The sequence below is a fragment of the Uranotaenia lowii genome, chromosome 2, assembly GCF_029784155.1.
Source record: "Uranotaenia lowii strain MFRU-FL chromosome 2, ASM2978415v1, whole genome shotgun sequence".
In the NCBI taxonomy this organism is placed as follows: Eukaryota; Metazoa; Arthropoda; class Insecta; order Diptera; family Culicidae; genus Uranotaenia; species Uranotaenia lowii.
The window spans coordinates 163,084,960-163,103,280 of record NC_073692.1 but is presented as its reverse complement, the minus strand read 5'-3'; the positions used below and the strand labels follow the sequence as shown (position 1 = coordinate 163,103,280).

The window sequence follows — 18,321 nt, the reverse complement described above, 5'->3', positions numbered from 1 at the left end:
GTGTAAAATTAGTGGCCTCGATCAATCACGGAGTAGCAACCATTAGTGACGAGGAACTTGTTCTATCGAACCACACCAACGATCGTGGATTGGGAAATATTTTTTTTTTCATTGCCAATTCTTCTTCTTCTTCTTTTTCTTCTTATTCTTCTCACATCAGTATGGCCAAAACTTGTGTGCATCCTGGAAAATGAAATACTTGCGGTCCTCATTTTTCTTTTCAACATAGTATCTGATACATAGAACATGCATTGCAGATACTACTACGGCCAGGCCAACCATGTGATGGAAAACGCAAAAGATACGGGAACAAGGGAGGAATGAAGCTGCCAAACGCTTTATATCAGGCATGTCAAACTCGTTTAAGTGTGCGGGCCGCATTAAAAATTTTCTATGACGTAGAGGGCCGCAGCCAAAATTAGTTAAATCGGTACATTCAGCTTTAGTTTTTTTGCAGTAATATTTTACATAAAAATCAGTGGTATTTTTTTTTGACAATTTAAGACGGAGGTACGCGGGCCGCGGGCCGCATGCGGCCCGCGAACCCCCAGTTTGACATGCCTGCTTTATATGATTTCATCAGATATATCATATGATTTTTTAGGGTTATGGTGTTTGTGATTTTCTTTAAAGAATATAAATAAGCAAAAAAAAAAACAATAAAAAAATAAAAGTGGACGGGCTCACCAAATCAAAGAGAAACGATGATTACGGATGATGCAGGATGCATTCATAGCTTCAACTGCTGTAAAAGTTTCTGGGAATGTGGCTTGACTGGATCAGGGGATGTTGTGGAGTCTTCTCAGTTTGTTATCATCAGACTATCGACCGTACTGTTTCGCATCCAAACCCCGGATGTAACAAAAGTGCGATGATAACAAACTGAGAAGACTATACATCGATAGATGCGTTTCTGAGTTAAAGGGAGTATATCTGAGCAATCACATATAATCTTTTTGTTCGTCCGCACTGCAAGTTTTCCCTTGTGGGGCGGACCACGCTTGGCCTACTAATGTGTGGTGGTAGATGCAACTCTATCTGTATCTACCGCTTCATAGTAGTAGGCCCGTGAGGAACAAAAATTTGATATGTGATGATATGCTTCTAAATAAATTCTATCCGCTCATTTTCAACATCTTTCATTTAATCTAACCTTCTATCCACCTATATAAAAACACTTCATAATCTTTAGATGTCCCTACTAAAAAGGACATCACTTTTCACCGCTAGGCCGATAAATTAAATCTACATATAGTATTATTTTAAAATTAATCATTTAACACAGTTTTTAAGCATTTTGGGTTCAACGATTTGAGGTGGATGTGAGTAGTCAAATAAGCTAACGGTACAAAATCTTCAATTCATACGCTTTAAATGTTAACTACCAAGAATGACGTCTGAAAACTTCACAGTTTTGAAATGTTTATTTAATTTTTAAAAAATTATTCACTGCAGTGCACAATATGCGTGGTTCTACGATGTATCTTTGTTCGACAAATGTATGCGCAGAGTTCAAAAATCTAATTTATTTTTATATATTCCTGGCTTTTCTCTCATGAATAAAATCCCGACATTTCCACGCTCTTCCCGAACGGCTAACAATCCTGAAATAAACGACTATAGATTGTAAAGTTTCTGAGAAAAAGTTACGTCATTATGAAATGAAGGAATTTAAGGAAATGATATGTTATTATATCGGGAAAAATAATACATAAATAATTTTCCCGGTTTTTATTTGAAATTTCCGGTTTTCCCGGTCCAATTTTCAATTCCCGATTTTCCCGGTTCGCTGGCCACCCTGGAATGGGATTTCGACACATTTCGCTCGTAAAAGGGAAACAAAATACAAGTATTTCAAATAACTTTTTGCTTCACAAGCCTATTGCTTTTTATGATGAGTTTTAAAATTTTGGGTTCTGACTTTCTTTGATTTCACTGAAAAATTCCGTGATTTTTTTCTGTGATGGTATTTCCATTAATTTCTTTGAAATGTCTCGAAAAATGAGGAATTTTTTTAACATTTGACTTGAGCAAAATCAGTTAACAGTACCAATCTATCATGTTTAGAAATTTCATTTATAGGTTTGAAAAAATATTATTTTTAATATACATTTTAAATTTAAATCCTGTGTTCTGTGACACAGATTCAGTAATGAAAATGTGCTTAAAATTATTTAAAATCATAGATTTTTTTGTGTGTATACTTATTTTTTGCCTTGAATTTCAATTTACACTTCAAGTGAAAATGAATATTTATTTTTTATTTATGTTAATGCCTTTGATAATCACCATACAGACATATCTTAAACTTAACACAACTTATGTTCTAAGACTACGAATAATATTTTTAAAGACATCTTTGGACTGGTTAAAATTAAAAACGCTTGACACTTCGTTAAAAACACGACAACAATTATACAAAGGGTGGTTTTGTGCAAAAACGGTGCGACTGAGTGGTATCCACAGAAAATTCTGTTGTCGAAGTCTTCTCGTTGGTGCGTGAATGTTGATGATTTGTAGCAGTTGAGGGCAGTCTATGTTATTCATTAACAGGTCAAAGACAAACATTCTTTGAATGTATGTCCGCCTGCAACGAAGGATTTCGAGGGATAGTAAAGTGCATCGCTCTACGTACGGTGGTAGTCTAACGGCATCATTCCATGGCAGTCGTCGGAGTGCATATCTTAAAAACTTCTTTTGAACCCTTTCAATCCTTTCGATTTGTACTTCCTGATAAGGTGTCCAGACTATCACGGCATATTCCAATACACTACGAACCAGGGCACAGAAAATCGTTTTGAGGCAGTAAATATCTTCAAAATCAGCGGTGTTTCTCCGGATGAAACCAAAGATGGCAAAAGCTTTTGCGGTGGTGGCGGCTATGTGTTTCGTAAAAGTCAGTTTTTGATCAAACACTACGCCCAAATCTTTTATGGAAGTCACTCTCTCCATTTCTTCTGTGTCCATGGTGTAAGCAAAGCGGATGTGCTCTCTTGATCTATGGAAAGTTATACATTTACACTTATTCGAGTTAGCTATCATCCCATGTGACCTGCACCAGTCCGAGAGTATCAAGATGTCAGCTTGAAGTGCTGCACAGTCCACAAGTGATCCAATAATTCGGTATATTTTAAGGTCGTCTGCGTACATTAATTTCGAAGATTTGAGTATCCAAACAAGGTCGTTCACGAAGAGTATAAAAATGAGTGGGCCTAAGTGGCTTCCCTGAGGGACGCCGGACGGAACGTCGAATGCTGAGATCTGATTCCTCGTAAGTTCACAAATGCTTGGCGTTTCGTCAGGTAAGAGTACAGCCACGATGTGGACCACGACGGGAAACCAAAGCGTGCGATTTTTTTTAATTGCGAGCTCGTGCGGTACTTTGTCGAATGCTTTAAAAAAGTCCACGTAAATTTTTTTTAAAGTAATATTTCAGCGAAAACTTTGTTACACAACATAATTGAGTTTTTATACTTGATTTTGAAATTTAAAACCAGCACAATTCTTTTTTTTCGGTAAGAAATATTTCATCGGTCGTAAAACCTCGGAATTCTACACAGATTTTCAAATTCAAACAATTTAAATTTGAAAAAATTATATATACCGCTTTATTGGAATTTTTCCAAAAACAAAAAATTAAATTGAAAAAAATATCGCAATCAATTTTTTTTTGAAAAAAAATCGTTAAAAACCCACTGTGTAGCACAACGTTGCCACTCCAATCAATCGGTTTAGCGCCAAGTGTAACCGGATGGCTAAAACGATCAATTAGGAGACCGTCCATCATCGTATTCGAATAATAAAAGGCTGTCCGAAGGCATTTATTAGCCACCCATCATACCCATATTACCACTTACTCGCTCACTTATTATCGGTAATTGGGGTTGCCATTCATAATTTACGACTCCTGGCTGAATGAATGGATGGATACTTCTTGGGTTAGGTACCTGCCCTCGAGGTTTCCTTTTTTGGTGCGTTGATCCTACTTACCATTCTGATTGTCCGGGGTATCACCCTGCAGGACCGGTTTGCCGGCATCGGACCAGTAGGCCCAGGTGATCCGGAACATGCCACACGACTCGCCGGAGCATCGAACCGTTGGGTCACATCCGCTGGACGCGTCGCAGATGCACCGCAGGCACACTTCCGTCACCGGATTCTCCACTGTGGAATTCGAAAGAAAGATGATGACATTACTTTTTTTGCTATAAATAAGTCATTCGAATTCCAATAAATAAGGATTTATTCCTAACTTAAAAAAAAATCATCTTAAAATCAAAGTTTTACCAACTAATTTCATATTCTTAGTTTTAAACTTCTTTTAACTCTTATGTCGATCACAATATGTTAATTTTGTTTCATAAAATTGACAGTGAATATTTTTGTCGCTCGAAACGGCCCGTAATCCACCAGAGCATCGAAGTGTTCTTAATCTTGTTTCCCAAAACCAGTTTTCCCAACTTTGTGGAACCAAGCCTCTTTTCGATGATCCTTCTGGAAACGGTAAGTCTGCGGGCTTTCCAAACCGAAAAACCGCACCGGAAATCTGATTGATCACACTTTTTGACCTGATTTCTCCCCCAAAGCTTTGTTTTTTTTGTTGTTGGAATAAAGTGTTGTTTCCAGTTTAGGAAAGGAAAAGAAAACAAACAATGGTCTCGGATTCAACATTCCCGTCTCGTCTGGTGGTTATCTCCTCGTATCTTACAATCGGCGCCACGCGGCCACGGATCGTTTCAAGGAACAAGTTCAGTTTTTTTTCAAGTCAAGAGAAATAAACAAATATTGACAGGTTGAGCGATCGACTGTCAACGTCTTAATTCGAGGGAGGTTTTTTTTTCTCATCCTGAGACAAAGACATATTTATGCAAATCGACTGTAGATTGAAAACGAAACTGTTATTTGCGGCCGTGATGTGTTTGCTGGGTAAACCGTGTGATAGGTAAACCGATTTTTTTCCAATTTGGCAAAATATACTGCATGCCGCATGTATAAGCCAACCATATATTAAAAAAACAAAGTCAGTCAGTGATCTATTCTTGTGAGCGAAAGACATGTCTGAGCGAATCTCTGAATTGAGATTCGTAAGAATCGTAAAATCACGACAACGGCGTAGTTAGTAGAATAAGGTAGATTTTCAAGGCTTCTGCTACGAATGTTTATTTAAGATAAGAGAATTGGCTTAGGGAGCGCACATTTTAAAAGCTGCTGCTATGAAAAAAATGTTTCTGGTTCGGCCACCGGTAAAAAGACGGATTGGCTGAGGGAGCGCAGATGTTTAAGGCTGCAGGAGCGCAGAAAAATGAAATGAAATAAATTTCTATGGCAACGTTCTATATTTTGGCAACACTAAGCAAAACAAGCAAAACAAAGTCACTTATGATCTATTCTTGTGAGCGAAAGACGTGTCTGAGCCAATGTTCCGAAAATCAATCATTTTCACTGAGCCATGTTTTACTGCATTCTGAGCTAAAGAATCGAAGCAGTCAATTTGTTTTCCATTCAAACTATAAAAGCAATCATGCATGACAACGACGCTCCTGTATTTGAAACACTCTTACAAAACATGATGCGGTAGAGAAGGACGCAGACTATCAGCTATGAACGTCTCGATGATGATAGCCTTCCTTGATAATTTTCTACCTTCTTTTAGCCTTTCTGAATGATTGTGGGAGCGACGTTCAAAATGTATCATCAAGTATGTCGATCACCTTTGAAAAACCACGTGACGAATAGCAACGGCAGCCCCCATGATATATTTTCTTGTATCTAGTTAGTGATGATGTTTGACAAATATTACCATCACCATGTGCGTATCACAGCACTCGGAGGTATACGTTTTCTAGCTTGAAATGAATCCTGATTGCTTTTCTTGAGCGATTTTCCGAACATTGGTCTGAGCGAATCTCTGAAATGAGATTCGTAAGAATCGTAAAATCTAACCATCTAATAGTTGATGAAGGGGTTGAGAAAGGAAGAACTCAAATGGATATGAAGGACCATCACAAAAACCATGTCACAGTATCTGTACCCGCATAAAAACAATAAAAACTTCAGTTTCCATGTAATCGACAACATTTTATTCCTTGAGATCCCGACATACTATTGTCGATGTTTCAGTCAACGTGCTTTTCAACGAGTTAATGATAAAATTTTTGATTCCGTATCTGAAACCTTATATGGGGGAAATAAGGACATAATGGCCACCTTAAGACCACCCTCTGTCGAAAGCTGAAAATCGATAACTGTAGGGTAGGGTGACAATGGATAAATGGGAAAAATTGCATGATCGAATTTTGATAACCGACCATATACATTTTGTAGATTGACCCAAAAAGCTGACCGATGAAAAATTTCAGCTAAATCGGACTTGATTTAGGGGTCCCTCAATTCCGCCCTATCGAAAAATTTTGGGCAATTGTCAAGCAGAAGATGAAGAAGAATGGTAGGACTACTCGGGATGCAACAGAGATGAAGAGATTGTGGAACAAAATGGCCGCTGAGGTCAACGAATAGGGTGTCCAAACTATGATGAGTAGTACTCGACGAAAAGTTCGAAAATTCATCAAAACAACATAAGAATAATTTTTTTTAAATTATTTTTCCTTTGAAGTGCAATAAAAACCCTACATTTTAAGTACAAAACATTTTTATTTCGTTTACATAGCTCCGAGAAAGACCCGTTTTAATGCGTCCAGATTTATCGTGATCCATGCTTTACACTAAAAATCACCAAAAAAGGGGCAAATTTAAATCTGAAAAATCGAAATTTGAATTTAGATGACAAATGACTTGAAAATGATCTGGTGTTATCTTGATAAAATTTTGATTGAAAATCGACTTTTTGAGCCTATTTTTCGGAAAACCGGCCGTTTTTCGAAAAAAAAACCAAGAAAAAACCGCCTCAACCAGGTATCGAACTCGAGTCATCTGAATCACTTCTCTGACACCTTACCACTAGGCCAAATCGTCAGGTGAAATTGCAGCTGTAGCTCTATAACTGAATTGACTTCATCGAGTTGAATTCGCTGTTAGAATCTACGGCAGAAAATGCTCGTCGTGCCCCGATCAATGTTGTTCTGTTTGCCTCGAGTCAACAACTTAAGGTAAAAACGCATTTTAAAATTGATTATGGTGAAAAGTCATAACTTTAATGTCGGTGAAACTTAGAGCTTATTTTCCGCTGCTTGAAAATAACAATTTTTTCGTCACTTGAGTAAAACCATTCAAGTTTTTTTTTTTTTCTAAATATTTCTGTAAAGTGTGCAAGAAGATTGCATTTTTACTGAAAAATTACTACTGTAGGATCTACAAAACTGTTCTTCATGAAATTTTATTTATGAAAATACGTGTTTCCGTAGAAAAAAGGGGTACCCACTGTAGAGAATAGATGAAATAAAGGAATGTATAGAAATAATAGAAAATTGTTGATACAAATATCACGGATGAAACCGGTAACAAAAAACGTATTATTGAGTTTTGAATAAAATCGTGCAATGAGAATGAGCAAGAATATTTCGGAGAGCACGAACAAGAGCATTGAGTACGTCAGTTGATTCGCGACTATTGTAAAGAACGGATGCTTGATTCTAAGCAGTTTCACCGGCGGATTCGACACCCACTTCGTCCGGTTGCTCGTGATACCCTTGTCTCCCCTACATTTTGAACAATAAATACAAAGGTTGTATTGGGGTAGCTACTTTAAAAAAGCGTCTTCGGAGACGCTTTTCCATTAGACTGTGTCGATTTGGAATCATTTTCGAATTTCTCAAACCCGAAAAGCAGGTAAAAATTCATCAACAATTTTTGCAGAATTTTAAAGTAACATGAGTAAATTTTTATAATTGTTTGGGAAAAATTACCATTTTGTTCTGAAAAACGAACATGAATTTTTAAACTCTAGAGCCGAGCCATATTTTCATTTTGTGTAAATTGGAAAACAACTTTGTCAAATACACAAGCAACCAAAAGTCACATATTTACTTGAATGAAGGCTTTGAAAGTTACATATTGACTGACAAAGATAATCAAGTGTCCAATTTCCGCGAGTGAACTTTATGTAGGTACTCATTAATGTGCTTGAAAGTTGCAAAATTGATCTATATGTACGTTGTAAGGGACCCTAGTCATATAAAGGGCACAAAAGGGCTCAATACGGGATTTACTAAGTCACAAAAAGTGCATTGAAGTGCTTTCTTACTGGCTGGCTGGGTGTCCGATTGAGCGGGTGCGCCTGCAGGCATGGATGGCAAAACTCCTCAGATCGGCTTGTCCAGTGAAAGAGAGTGCAATTTTTTTCGTCTGCTCCCCCAATCTGTGCGGGGAGAGATAAATCGCACTGAAATCAAGAGTGAGATTGTCGACACATAAGAGTGAGCAAGAGCATCCACATCCGCTGATGAAGAGAATTCCCTTCTCCGGAAAAATCTGATGCGCGCGCATTGTGTTGAGGAGAAATCTGAGAGCTAACTCAGTTTATTCTTGGTACGTTCACCAGCAAAGATGCTGCTCTCAGAATCAAAGGTCCCAGAGGTGTCCTGATTTTCTAGAAGCCGTCCTGATCTTAATTGCAATTGATTTTGTAATAAAAACAGTTTAACCTCTTAGTCCAATGATAATCTTCGGTTCAAGCCACCAAACTTCTTATCTCTTTGTTGCATAAATTAAGGCGTATACTGCACCGCTATTTCGCCTTAATTTATGCAATCTATGAAGAGCTGCATTTCATTTCCACCAATCTACTGGTGTCCTGAAAAATCCTGTTTGTTGTTCTTCGCGGTGTCCTGATTTTTTTACGAAACCACCTGGCACCTCTTCTTCGAACGCTTCCTTTTGCAAGAAAAAAGAATCCAAAACAGCAAACAGCAGTGGGCATGGTAGCCGGGAAGAAATTGTTGTCATTTTTTCTACGTTGTGTGGTGGAGTGGGAGTCTAAATAATTTTTTTTCTTTATTTACTCTGAGGTGTATGACTGAAACACAGGGCGCTCTTTGTTTAGAATTCTCTTTCTCTCACTCAGATGCGAATACTCTCACACTTGCCGTCCGAGTCACTTACAGTTCGTGTAAACTCGGGTAACGAGTGGAGCACGATCAGCGAAACAGGATTATACTCGGCAGCCGAACTGAAAACGGTGTTGTTTTCTCCCGGCTCCTTGTTGTTTGAGAAGAGCCGACCAACCCTAGCTCATTTTTTGGAAGCTGAATTAAGAGGCCGCTGGGAGCTGAAGACTTGTTTTGGAATTTGATAGTATCAATAAGAACTTTAATTTTGAGCTGCATAGAACGTACTTCATTGATGGGGCTGAGTAAGCTTTTTTACTTGGGTACTGTCACGTAGTATCTCTTCAGATAACCGAGTCATAACCTGTTGAATGGACGTATGTCTTTTGACATTGAAGGCAGTTCAATTAAACCCGTTACGCCGCCAGGTACACACGAGGCAGTGATTGTCGAATTTTCTCGTAGATGTTTCCTTCAGACAGTGTTGTGTGTTCAATCGAACTGCCTTCAATGTCAAAGGCAAAAGACATTCTTCCTTACTTGCAAATAAACGTCTACTTGTGAAAGATCCTACTGATGAGGCTTTGTGGGACGCACCCCACAGTATCCCTGTCCTTGCTGCGTCAAAGCAGGACAGTGGCGCAGTCGGGTGTAAATACCGTTGCGACAAGTGGGACCAAATGATGTTGGAAAATTCAAATTCAAACAGATCGCGAAGAGGACAAGTGAGTGCGGAGAAGAACGACAGTCCTAATCCGTTCTGTGGAAGCGAATTACGAAGTTTACGGGTTAGGAAATCTTTCAAGCCGGTGAAAACGCCGGATGAGATGGAAGACCCTTTTGAAGAAGTTCGGCAGGCGGTAGAAGAACTCCTCAGCTCCTCATAGCTTTAGAACCCTGAGCCTTCAGCGAAGCTCGTGATGGCCATAGAGAATAATCCAGGACTTTGTGTAGTGTAAATCCCGGAGATCCAAAAGAAGCTGCAGAGAACTGCAAATCATGCGCTGGTGGGCCTCCTAACGGCAAAAGATAGCCGAAAAATAGCGCATGGACAGACGGTGATCACCCTGAGGGTGGATACTGTAGTATATTGACATACCTGCAAGTATATGCAGTTGACGTTGTTCCGTATAATTAACCTTACCTGACAGTTCAATATCTTGGGTGCGATTGGTGAGAGTGAGAAAGGGTAGAATCGGGGATTCTTGGTTAAGCGATCGAGCCGAACGGACGCGTTTCGACAACTGGCGACGAGGTGGTGAACAAATTTTTTTCCGAGAAAAAATTGTTGTGTAGCGGATTTAGCAAAGAAGGTAGTTTTAGTTTAAATAAATAGCTGTTTTGAGTGGAAAATTATTTAGCTGGTGGTTTATAGTTAAAGAACGGAAAAAAAAGTTTGAAATTGGGAGGAAATTCTGGAAGAAAAGTGGTAACAAGTGACTGTGATGTTGGTGTGGTTTTTGGACGTGTTGGATCTCGTTTCCAGCAGCATGGTAGATGAATTCAATTGTGAATTTGAGGAGGCCATCTTGACGCATAAATTTAGCGGTAATAGATTGAAAACGGAGGGAGAACATAGAGAGCATAACGCAGAGAGTTGCGGTAGACGAACGAAAAATGAAACACACGAAAGTGTGGTAGAGTGTGAGGAAAATAGAACGCACGAAAGTGTGGTAGAGTGTGAGGAAAATAGAACGCACCAAAGTGTGGTAGAGTGAGGAGAAAATGAAACGCATGAAAGTGTGGTAGAGTGGAGAAAATAAAAAGGCAATGTAAGTGAATGCGGTAGCTATGGCTGGTAAGGTACGGCTGAAACGGCATTGGTGTGCATGCTGGTAGAGAGTGAAAGGGAGGAGGTGGTAGTTCTGGTAGTGAACAGAAAATCAATTCGTTGTTTTTATTTACATAGTATTCTGTCTCACGACATAACTTGACGAACATAATTCCTAAAATTCACTCGGTTCATAGCAACCGTTCTCCAATTTCTCGGGCACCCCACGTTCGCCAGATCACGCTCCACTTGGTCTAACCACCTCGCTCGTTGCGCCCCCGCTCGTCTTGTTCCTACCGGATTCGTAGCGAACACCTGTTTTGCAGGACATTCGTCCGGCATTCTCGCAACATGTCCCGCCCAGCGTATCCGGCCAGCCTTCACCACCTTCTGGATACTGGGTTCGCCGTAGAGTCGCGCGAGCTCGTGGTTCATCCTTCGCCTCCACATTCCGTTCTCCTGTACCCCGCCAAATATGGTTCTTAACACTCGTCGCTCGAATACTCCGAGTGTACGCAGGTCCTCCTCGAGCAATATCCATGTCTCGTGCCCGTAGAGAACAACCGGTCTAATGAGCGTCATATACAGGTTACACTTCATGCGAGGGCTAAGTCTTCTCGACCGCAGTTGCTTGTGGAGTCCATAGTAGGCACGACTTCCGCTGATAATTCGCCTCCGGATCTCACGGCTGGTGTCATTGTCTGCGGTCACCAGTGAGCCGAGATAGACAAAGTCTTCGACTATCTCCAGCTCGTCGCCGTCGATCGTGACCTTGTTATTACTGGACAAGCGGGTTCGGTCGGTCTCGGATCCGCAGGCCAGCATGTACTTCGTCTTGGACGTATTAATCATCAACCCAATTCTTCCTGCTTCGCGTTTCAGTTTGCGGTAGATCTCCTCCAAATCAATTCGGGTGACCAGATAAAATATGAATCAAGAGTGAAAAAAAACGTATTTCATACATTTTCGAACAAATGTCGATGAAATATGGTAGTAATTGAAATCTAACAAAGGTGCATGTATTTTAATTACAGATGGAGGAAAATCGTGCGATACCGTCAGTCAGGTGCAATCAGATCGAGGCCAGTAAACTGGCGAAAGAGTGGCGAGCATGGAAACATGCACTTGAGTGCTATTTTGACGCTTACGGAATTACTGATCAAAAGATGATGCGGGCAAAGTTACTGCATTTTGGAGGTACACCACTGCAAACGGTTTTTAAAAATTTGAAGGATCATGACCATATGCCGATTGTTGCGTTGGTTCAGAATTGGTACGATGCAGCTATTGAGAAATTGGATCAATTTTTCGAACCCAAACATCAAAGCACCTCTGAACGGAAGAAGTTGCGGCAGATGAAGCAAAAGTCCAATGAACGTTTTGCGGACTATGTCATCCGCCTCAGACAACAAGCTGAGGAATGTGGATTCGAAAAATATGGACCGGAAATAGCAGATATTTTGACTAATATTTTCTTGACTGATGCCGTGGTGGAAGGATGTGAATCCAATGAAGTTCGACGACGTGTGTTGATGAAGGATTTGGAATTTTCCGAGATTGAAGCTCTTGGAAGCTGCACAGGAAGCTGTGGATCAACAGGTACGAGAAGTTTCAGTATCATCACAAGAAAAAGTTTTTAAAGTTGAACAACCAGGTGTCGAACGTATGCGAAAATCTGCTTTTGGTAGCCCGTACTTTAGAGAACCTAAGCAGTGTTTCAATTGCGGTAAGGATGGCCATTTCGCTTCATCACTAAGCTGCCCCTCTCGGGGTAAGCAATGTCGCAGGTGTTCAATTTTCGGCCACTTTGAAAACACTTGTCGTTCAAGCAAGCGGCCAAGACAGTTCCAGAGACAACAACAATCAAGTGGAAAATTCTCGGAGCGTTCCAACAACGGTGGATTACGAACCGTTCAAAATTTTGATGTGGATGGTCCTGGTGGTTCGAAGAGTGACGAAAATCAAAAAACTTACTACGCGTTCCGGAAACGAATCCAATGTTCTGAAATGTGTAATTGGTGGAGTAAGCGTCGACATGCTCGTGGATTCAGGTGCTGATGCCAATCTCGTCAGCAGTGATGAATGGGAGAAACTCAAACAACAAGGCATCGAAGTGATCTCATCTGCAAAAGGAAGTAGCCGCATTTTAAGAGCTTATGGCAGTAACAATCCTCTGGTTATCCTGGGTTCTTTCGTGGCTGAAATAACGATTGCAAACAAAAGTGTTAATGCCACCTTCTTAGTAGTTAAAGGAGGTCAACGTTGCTTGTTGGGTGATATGACGGCGAAACAGTTGGGAGTGTTACAAGTTGGTGTACAAGTCTGCCCGGCGAAGGAATCTTGGACCCCATTTTCGGTAATCAAGGGTATAAAAGTTTCTATCCATATGGATCCCAAAGCAATACCTGTTTTTCAACCAATGAGGCGAATTCCTATTCCTCTGGAGGCAGCTGTTGGAATGAAAATTGATCAACTATTGGCCCGCGATATAATTGAGAAGAAAGAAGGACCGACTTCTTGGGTATCGCCTTTTGTGGTGGTAGGTAAGGCAAATGGCGAGCCGCGCCTTTGTCTGGATTTACGTAGAGTCAACGAAGCTGTGATGAGGGAACATCATCCGATGCCAATAGTTGACGACTATATTGCACGATTGGGCAGAGGAAACATATGGAGCAAATTGGATATCCGCGAAGCATTTCTACAAATTGAATTGGATGAAAAGTCACGGGACATAACTACGTTTATTACCGGACGTGGACTGTATCGCTTTAAAAGGTTGCCCTTTGGATTGGTGACATCACCAGAGTTGTTCCAAAAAGCCATGGATGAAATCCTAGCTGGATGCCAGGGAACATATTGGTATTTGGATGATGTAATCATTAAAGGGAAAGATCTGGCTGAACATGACATTCGTCTCGAAGAGGTAGTTTGAATTTATCTTTTGAATAAACTTTCTAACACATACTTCAAACTTGTTTTTTTTATGAACGAAAAATGTATTAAAGGTACCTACTTAGCATTTTCACTTTTGCAGGTTTTTAATCGTTTTAAGGATAGATGTGTTGAACTGAATAGGGAAAAGTGTCTTCTTAGAGTAACCGAATTAGAATTCCTTGGTCACAGAATTTCCCGTGACGGTATAAGCCCTTTGGAAAATAAGATCAAATCGCTGATGTCATTTAGAGAACCTCATAATGAAGTGGAAGTTCGTAGTTTCCTTGGTCTTGCTAACTACATGAAAAAAATTCCTTCCTGATTTGGCTACTATGGACGAACCACTCCGGGTTCTCTTTCAGAAGAAAGTCCCATTCAAATGGACTAAAAAGGAATCGGAATCATTCAAAGCTATAAAACAAGCTATGGCAAATGTTAAACATCTTGGATTCTACAAAGTTGAAGACCGCACCGCAGTAATGACCGATGCAAGTCCTTGTGGACTTGGTGCAATCCTGATTCAGTTTAACAATAACAATCATCGGATAGTATATTTCGCATCGAAATCACTTACTGAAACAGAGCGAAAATACTGTCAATCAGAAAAGGAAGCGCTTTCTATCGTTTGGAGTGTAGAGAAATTTCAATATTATCTTATAGGAAAAAAGTTTGAAATATTCACGGATTGCAAAGCCCTCGAATTTTTGTTTTCCAAACGGTCAAAACCATGTGCCCGCATTGAGCGCTGGGTACTTCGTTTACAATCCTTCGATTATACTGTGGTACACATCCAAGGAAATACTAATGTAGCAGATACGCTCTCGAGGTTGGCTACCGACACGCCGGAACCTTTCGATAAAGTTGAAGAGGTTATGGTGCAAGAAATCGCACTTCATGCTGTAAGTTCCTCTGCACTCACATGGGCTGAAATAAAATCAGCATCAGCCAGTGATCTGGAAATTCAAAATGTCGTGAAGTGTCTAAACAATGGACAAGAAAGTCTCTTGCCGGTAGAATATCGAGTTATTTCTTCAGAATTGTGTAATGTAGACGAAGTATTGCTCCGTGGTGATCGGATAGTTATACCATCTGTTCTGCGAGATAAAATCCTAACGACAGCTCATGAAGAGCATCCCGGTATATCCATGATGAAAAATCACCTTAGATCCAATGTGTGGTGGCCGCGGATGGATGTTGCTGTTGAGAAATTCGTAAAATCGTGTAGAGGCTGCACACTAGTGGCAGCTCCTGGACCACCAGAACCAATGATGAGAAGCCAGCTCCCCTATGCACCTTGGCAAACAGTTGCGTTAGATTTCCTTGGACCGTTGCCGGAAGGTCAACATTTACTGGTGGTCATAGATTGTTATAGTAGATTCATGGAAGTATGTGAGATGGAAAGTACCACGGCAAGCGACGTTATCAAAGAATTGTCTATTATATTCAGTCGATTCGGTATGCTTAGTTCTTTGAAGGCAGATAATGCTTCACAGTTTAGCTCCGAATGTGTGGAGTTCAAAGAGTTTTTGGATGCTTGTGGGATAAGACTTTGTAACACCATACCATACTGGCCGCAATCAAACGGTGAAGTGGAGCGCCAAAACAGGTCCATCCTCAAACGTTTACGCATTGCACAGGAATTAGGACACGATTGGCGGAATGAGCTTAGATTGTATTTACTAACGTATCATGCATCGAAACACCACACAATTGGTAGGTCACCAGCAGAGATCATGTTTGGTCGAAAAATTAAAAGTAAACTTCCGATGTTATCTACGTTTCAAGAAGATGATTTCGTACGAGAGACGGACGCCATCTCAAAAGAAAAAGGGAAGGTTTATAGCGATCGGAAAAGGAATGCTAAGGAAAATGATCTAAAAGAAGGCGACACTGTGTTAGTAAAGCGTATGCGAAAAATGAATAAGTTGGACAGCGAATATTTGAATGAAGATTTTGTTATTTGTGGTAAACAAGGCACGGACACCAGAATTCAATCGAAATTGACAGGCAAGCAGTATCGAAGAAGTGCAGCTCACCTTAGAAAAATAGGATCTCGTGATGATGAACAAGACGGCAAGGAACTTGGGAAAGATGACAAAGAAGATAATCCAGATAGCGTTTTGGATTCTGATTCTACAGGTATCAGAGATGATGTGTCGGGTTTGGAATGTACATCTCATAGTAGTGAAGAAAAGATGAGAAAAAGAATTACTCAGGAGCCAGCTAAATTCCGTGATTATGTAACTTACTGATTTCAATATACTGAAAGTGCTGTAAACCTTGAAATAAAGACGTTGTGTTTAATGCATCTCTCACTTTAAAGAATTGGGGGGGGGGGGGGGGGGGGGGACGTCTTCACCAAGAATCATACGAGTACCTAGTTCTGTAAAGTCTCGGACGTGGGCTGTGACAGGTGCGAATCTAGAGGATAAGCTCAAGTCGAGCTCAGACCTCAAGACGTTAGAGGTCGGGCATCGAAAGGTGGATGCAAATAAAGGCGAAGCACGCGAAGATTGTGGAAGAGGAGCGGGTCTAGAGTAGGGATACCATACGCACTCTTTTAAGAGTACATGTACTCTTTTTCGATCGAAAAATGAGCGTACGCTTCTTTTTGTGAAATTTTACGAAATGTATTCTTTTTTGGTGAAAGGAATTCAATCAAATATTGTCATATAAATTCACTCTTATCCTCCTATACATGAAGATTGTATGCTTATAAATACAAGAGATCAATTTTTTTATGCATTCGTTGATCAGTTTTGTTTCTTTTGTTGAATGTTTCAAAGGATGGCTACCAATGGAAAGAATCACGAATACATTTACGGTTTCAATCAGATTTTTCGTTCAAAATAACCGCCTTTGATTATGCAATGAACTCCCGGACAGTATGCAATATGCATAGCAACAACTTGTACTGCAGAGTGTAAAAATAAAAAACGCACGAATTAGCAATTATGTTGTTAGAGAATGAAAAAAAAAAACGCCTCTATTAAAAACTCTTTAAAAATGCAAACATCATGGTTTTTGAATAAATTCGTTCGTTTTAAAAATTTTGAAATTTTTTCTCAATGTACTCTTTTTGGCCTTGCAGGATGTGGTAACCCTAGTCTAGAGATACAAGTAAATGCCGGACCTCAAGTGGAACTGTTTGTATTTTATCGAACCACATCTTCTTAACGATGCCATTTGTTATTTGTATCTTTGTAAAATACTTGGGTTTTCATTTGGTAAACGAGTGGTTTTTTTTAGAAAATTAAATTTAGTCAAGAAATGATGGAAAAAATTGATTTTTAAGCAACTCCAGCAACTATATCCCTTTTTGTTTTGCAACCACTACTAGATATTAATAACCGCATGAACTCACACCTACACCCTAATACTAGAAGCCTTGAAAGCTGAAATGGCTTGCGTTCACCATTTATCTTTTCTACAAAGTTTATATCTGTTACAAAATTTTTCTTAAACTACAATTCTCGAAATATCCCGTTTCCTAGTTAAGTCTTGCAAATGTTTTTTTTCTTTCTTTTTGATAGGAGTTTAACCCTTGCAAATGTTGGAAATTTGCGTGTAATATAACTTTGAATAAACCTGTAAGATCTCGACGCGTATTCGGGTTAACGTTTTCTGAGCTTTTTGCTTAAAAAAATCGCTTCCACACGTCAGAACGATGCTTTGTTTAACTAATATAGTTTTGTTAAAAATGGAGTTATTTAGCTTACATAAATCTTTTACTTTTTTGAAGATCATGCTATTGTTCGCGTAAACATTAAACTAAAAACTTAGCTTGATTCCTAGATTCACAAAAACATTAATAAGTAATTCACCTTGACGTTCACTTGGACCGTAGTCTAGAACTTACACCGAAACAATCTATCATCTAAATACAATAACAACTAGCAAGAAAGAACGCCCCACAAAAGCCACAACCGGAACAGCCATAACAGGAATTTAATTAAGTTCGCGAAATGATCTAATCATCCTGCCGCAGACAGACCGGGTGACGAGAACTGGCACTCTAACTCTAGTTCAAAAATAACAACAACAACAGCAGCAGCAGCAAAAAAGACCTAATCACTTACCCAGGTGTGACACATCGCCATTGGCGATCGTGACGACGATCGCGAAAACCGTTAAAAAGCCGGCAAAACAAACGACCGTCTTGGGAAGCATCTCTGATTGGGAACAACACTTGGCTACGATGAAGGAAATTTTCTTGAAAGAAGCACCGAAGAGCGCCGGATTGAACGAACCGAACGGGTGAACGTAATGATTGTGACTGACTGATCCGCGGTTTTCAATGTTAGGGATTTCCAGTTCGCTACCATCAGTTGCGAGAACGATCATAATTCTTCCCAGCAGTGATCGCGATTTGCGACCCGCGAGACTGCAGGTATGGGCTAGCTGCTGATGGTAGTAAGTACACTGAACCAAATCTGGAAATAAAATCTACTAGGTCATTCCAATAATTTTTAAAGTTAATCGCTCATATACAAAGTAATGATTTATCCTGTACAAGTTATTGGAAAATTCAATAAATTCTGCAAGTGTATTTTATCGAGGAAAAACATACTAAAAAGTATAGGAAAATCTAATGAATACCATGAGCTTAATAAT

At 39.8% G+C, this 18,321-nt stretch overlaps 1 protein-coding gene across 1 annotated transcript in view; it reads right to left on the bottom strand.

Moving 5' to 3' along the window:
- The window catches only part of LOC129742048 (lysozyme-like), a 31,775-nt gene extending 13,724 nt beyond the window's left edge, over positions 1-18,051 (bottom strand). Inside the window, exons 1-2 of the mRNA XM_055733893.1 lie at positions 17,787-18,051; positions 3,991-4,164 (exon numbers count right to left, since the gene is read on the bottom strand). Of these exons, the coding sequence (XP_055589868.1) occupies positions 3,991-4,164; positions 17,787-18,051 (439 nt within the window). The remainder of the gene's footprint in view (positions 1-3,990; positions 4,165-17,786) is intronic.
- Between the last annotated feature and the right edge of the window lie 270 nt (positions 18,052-18,321).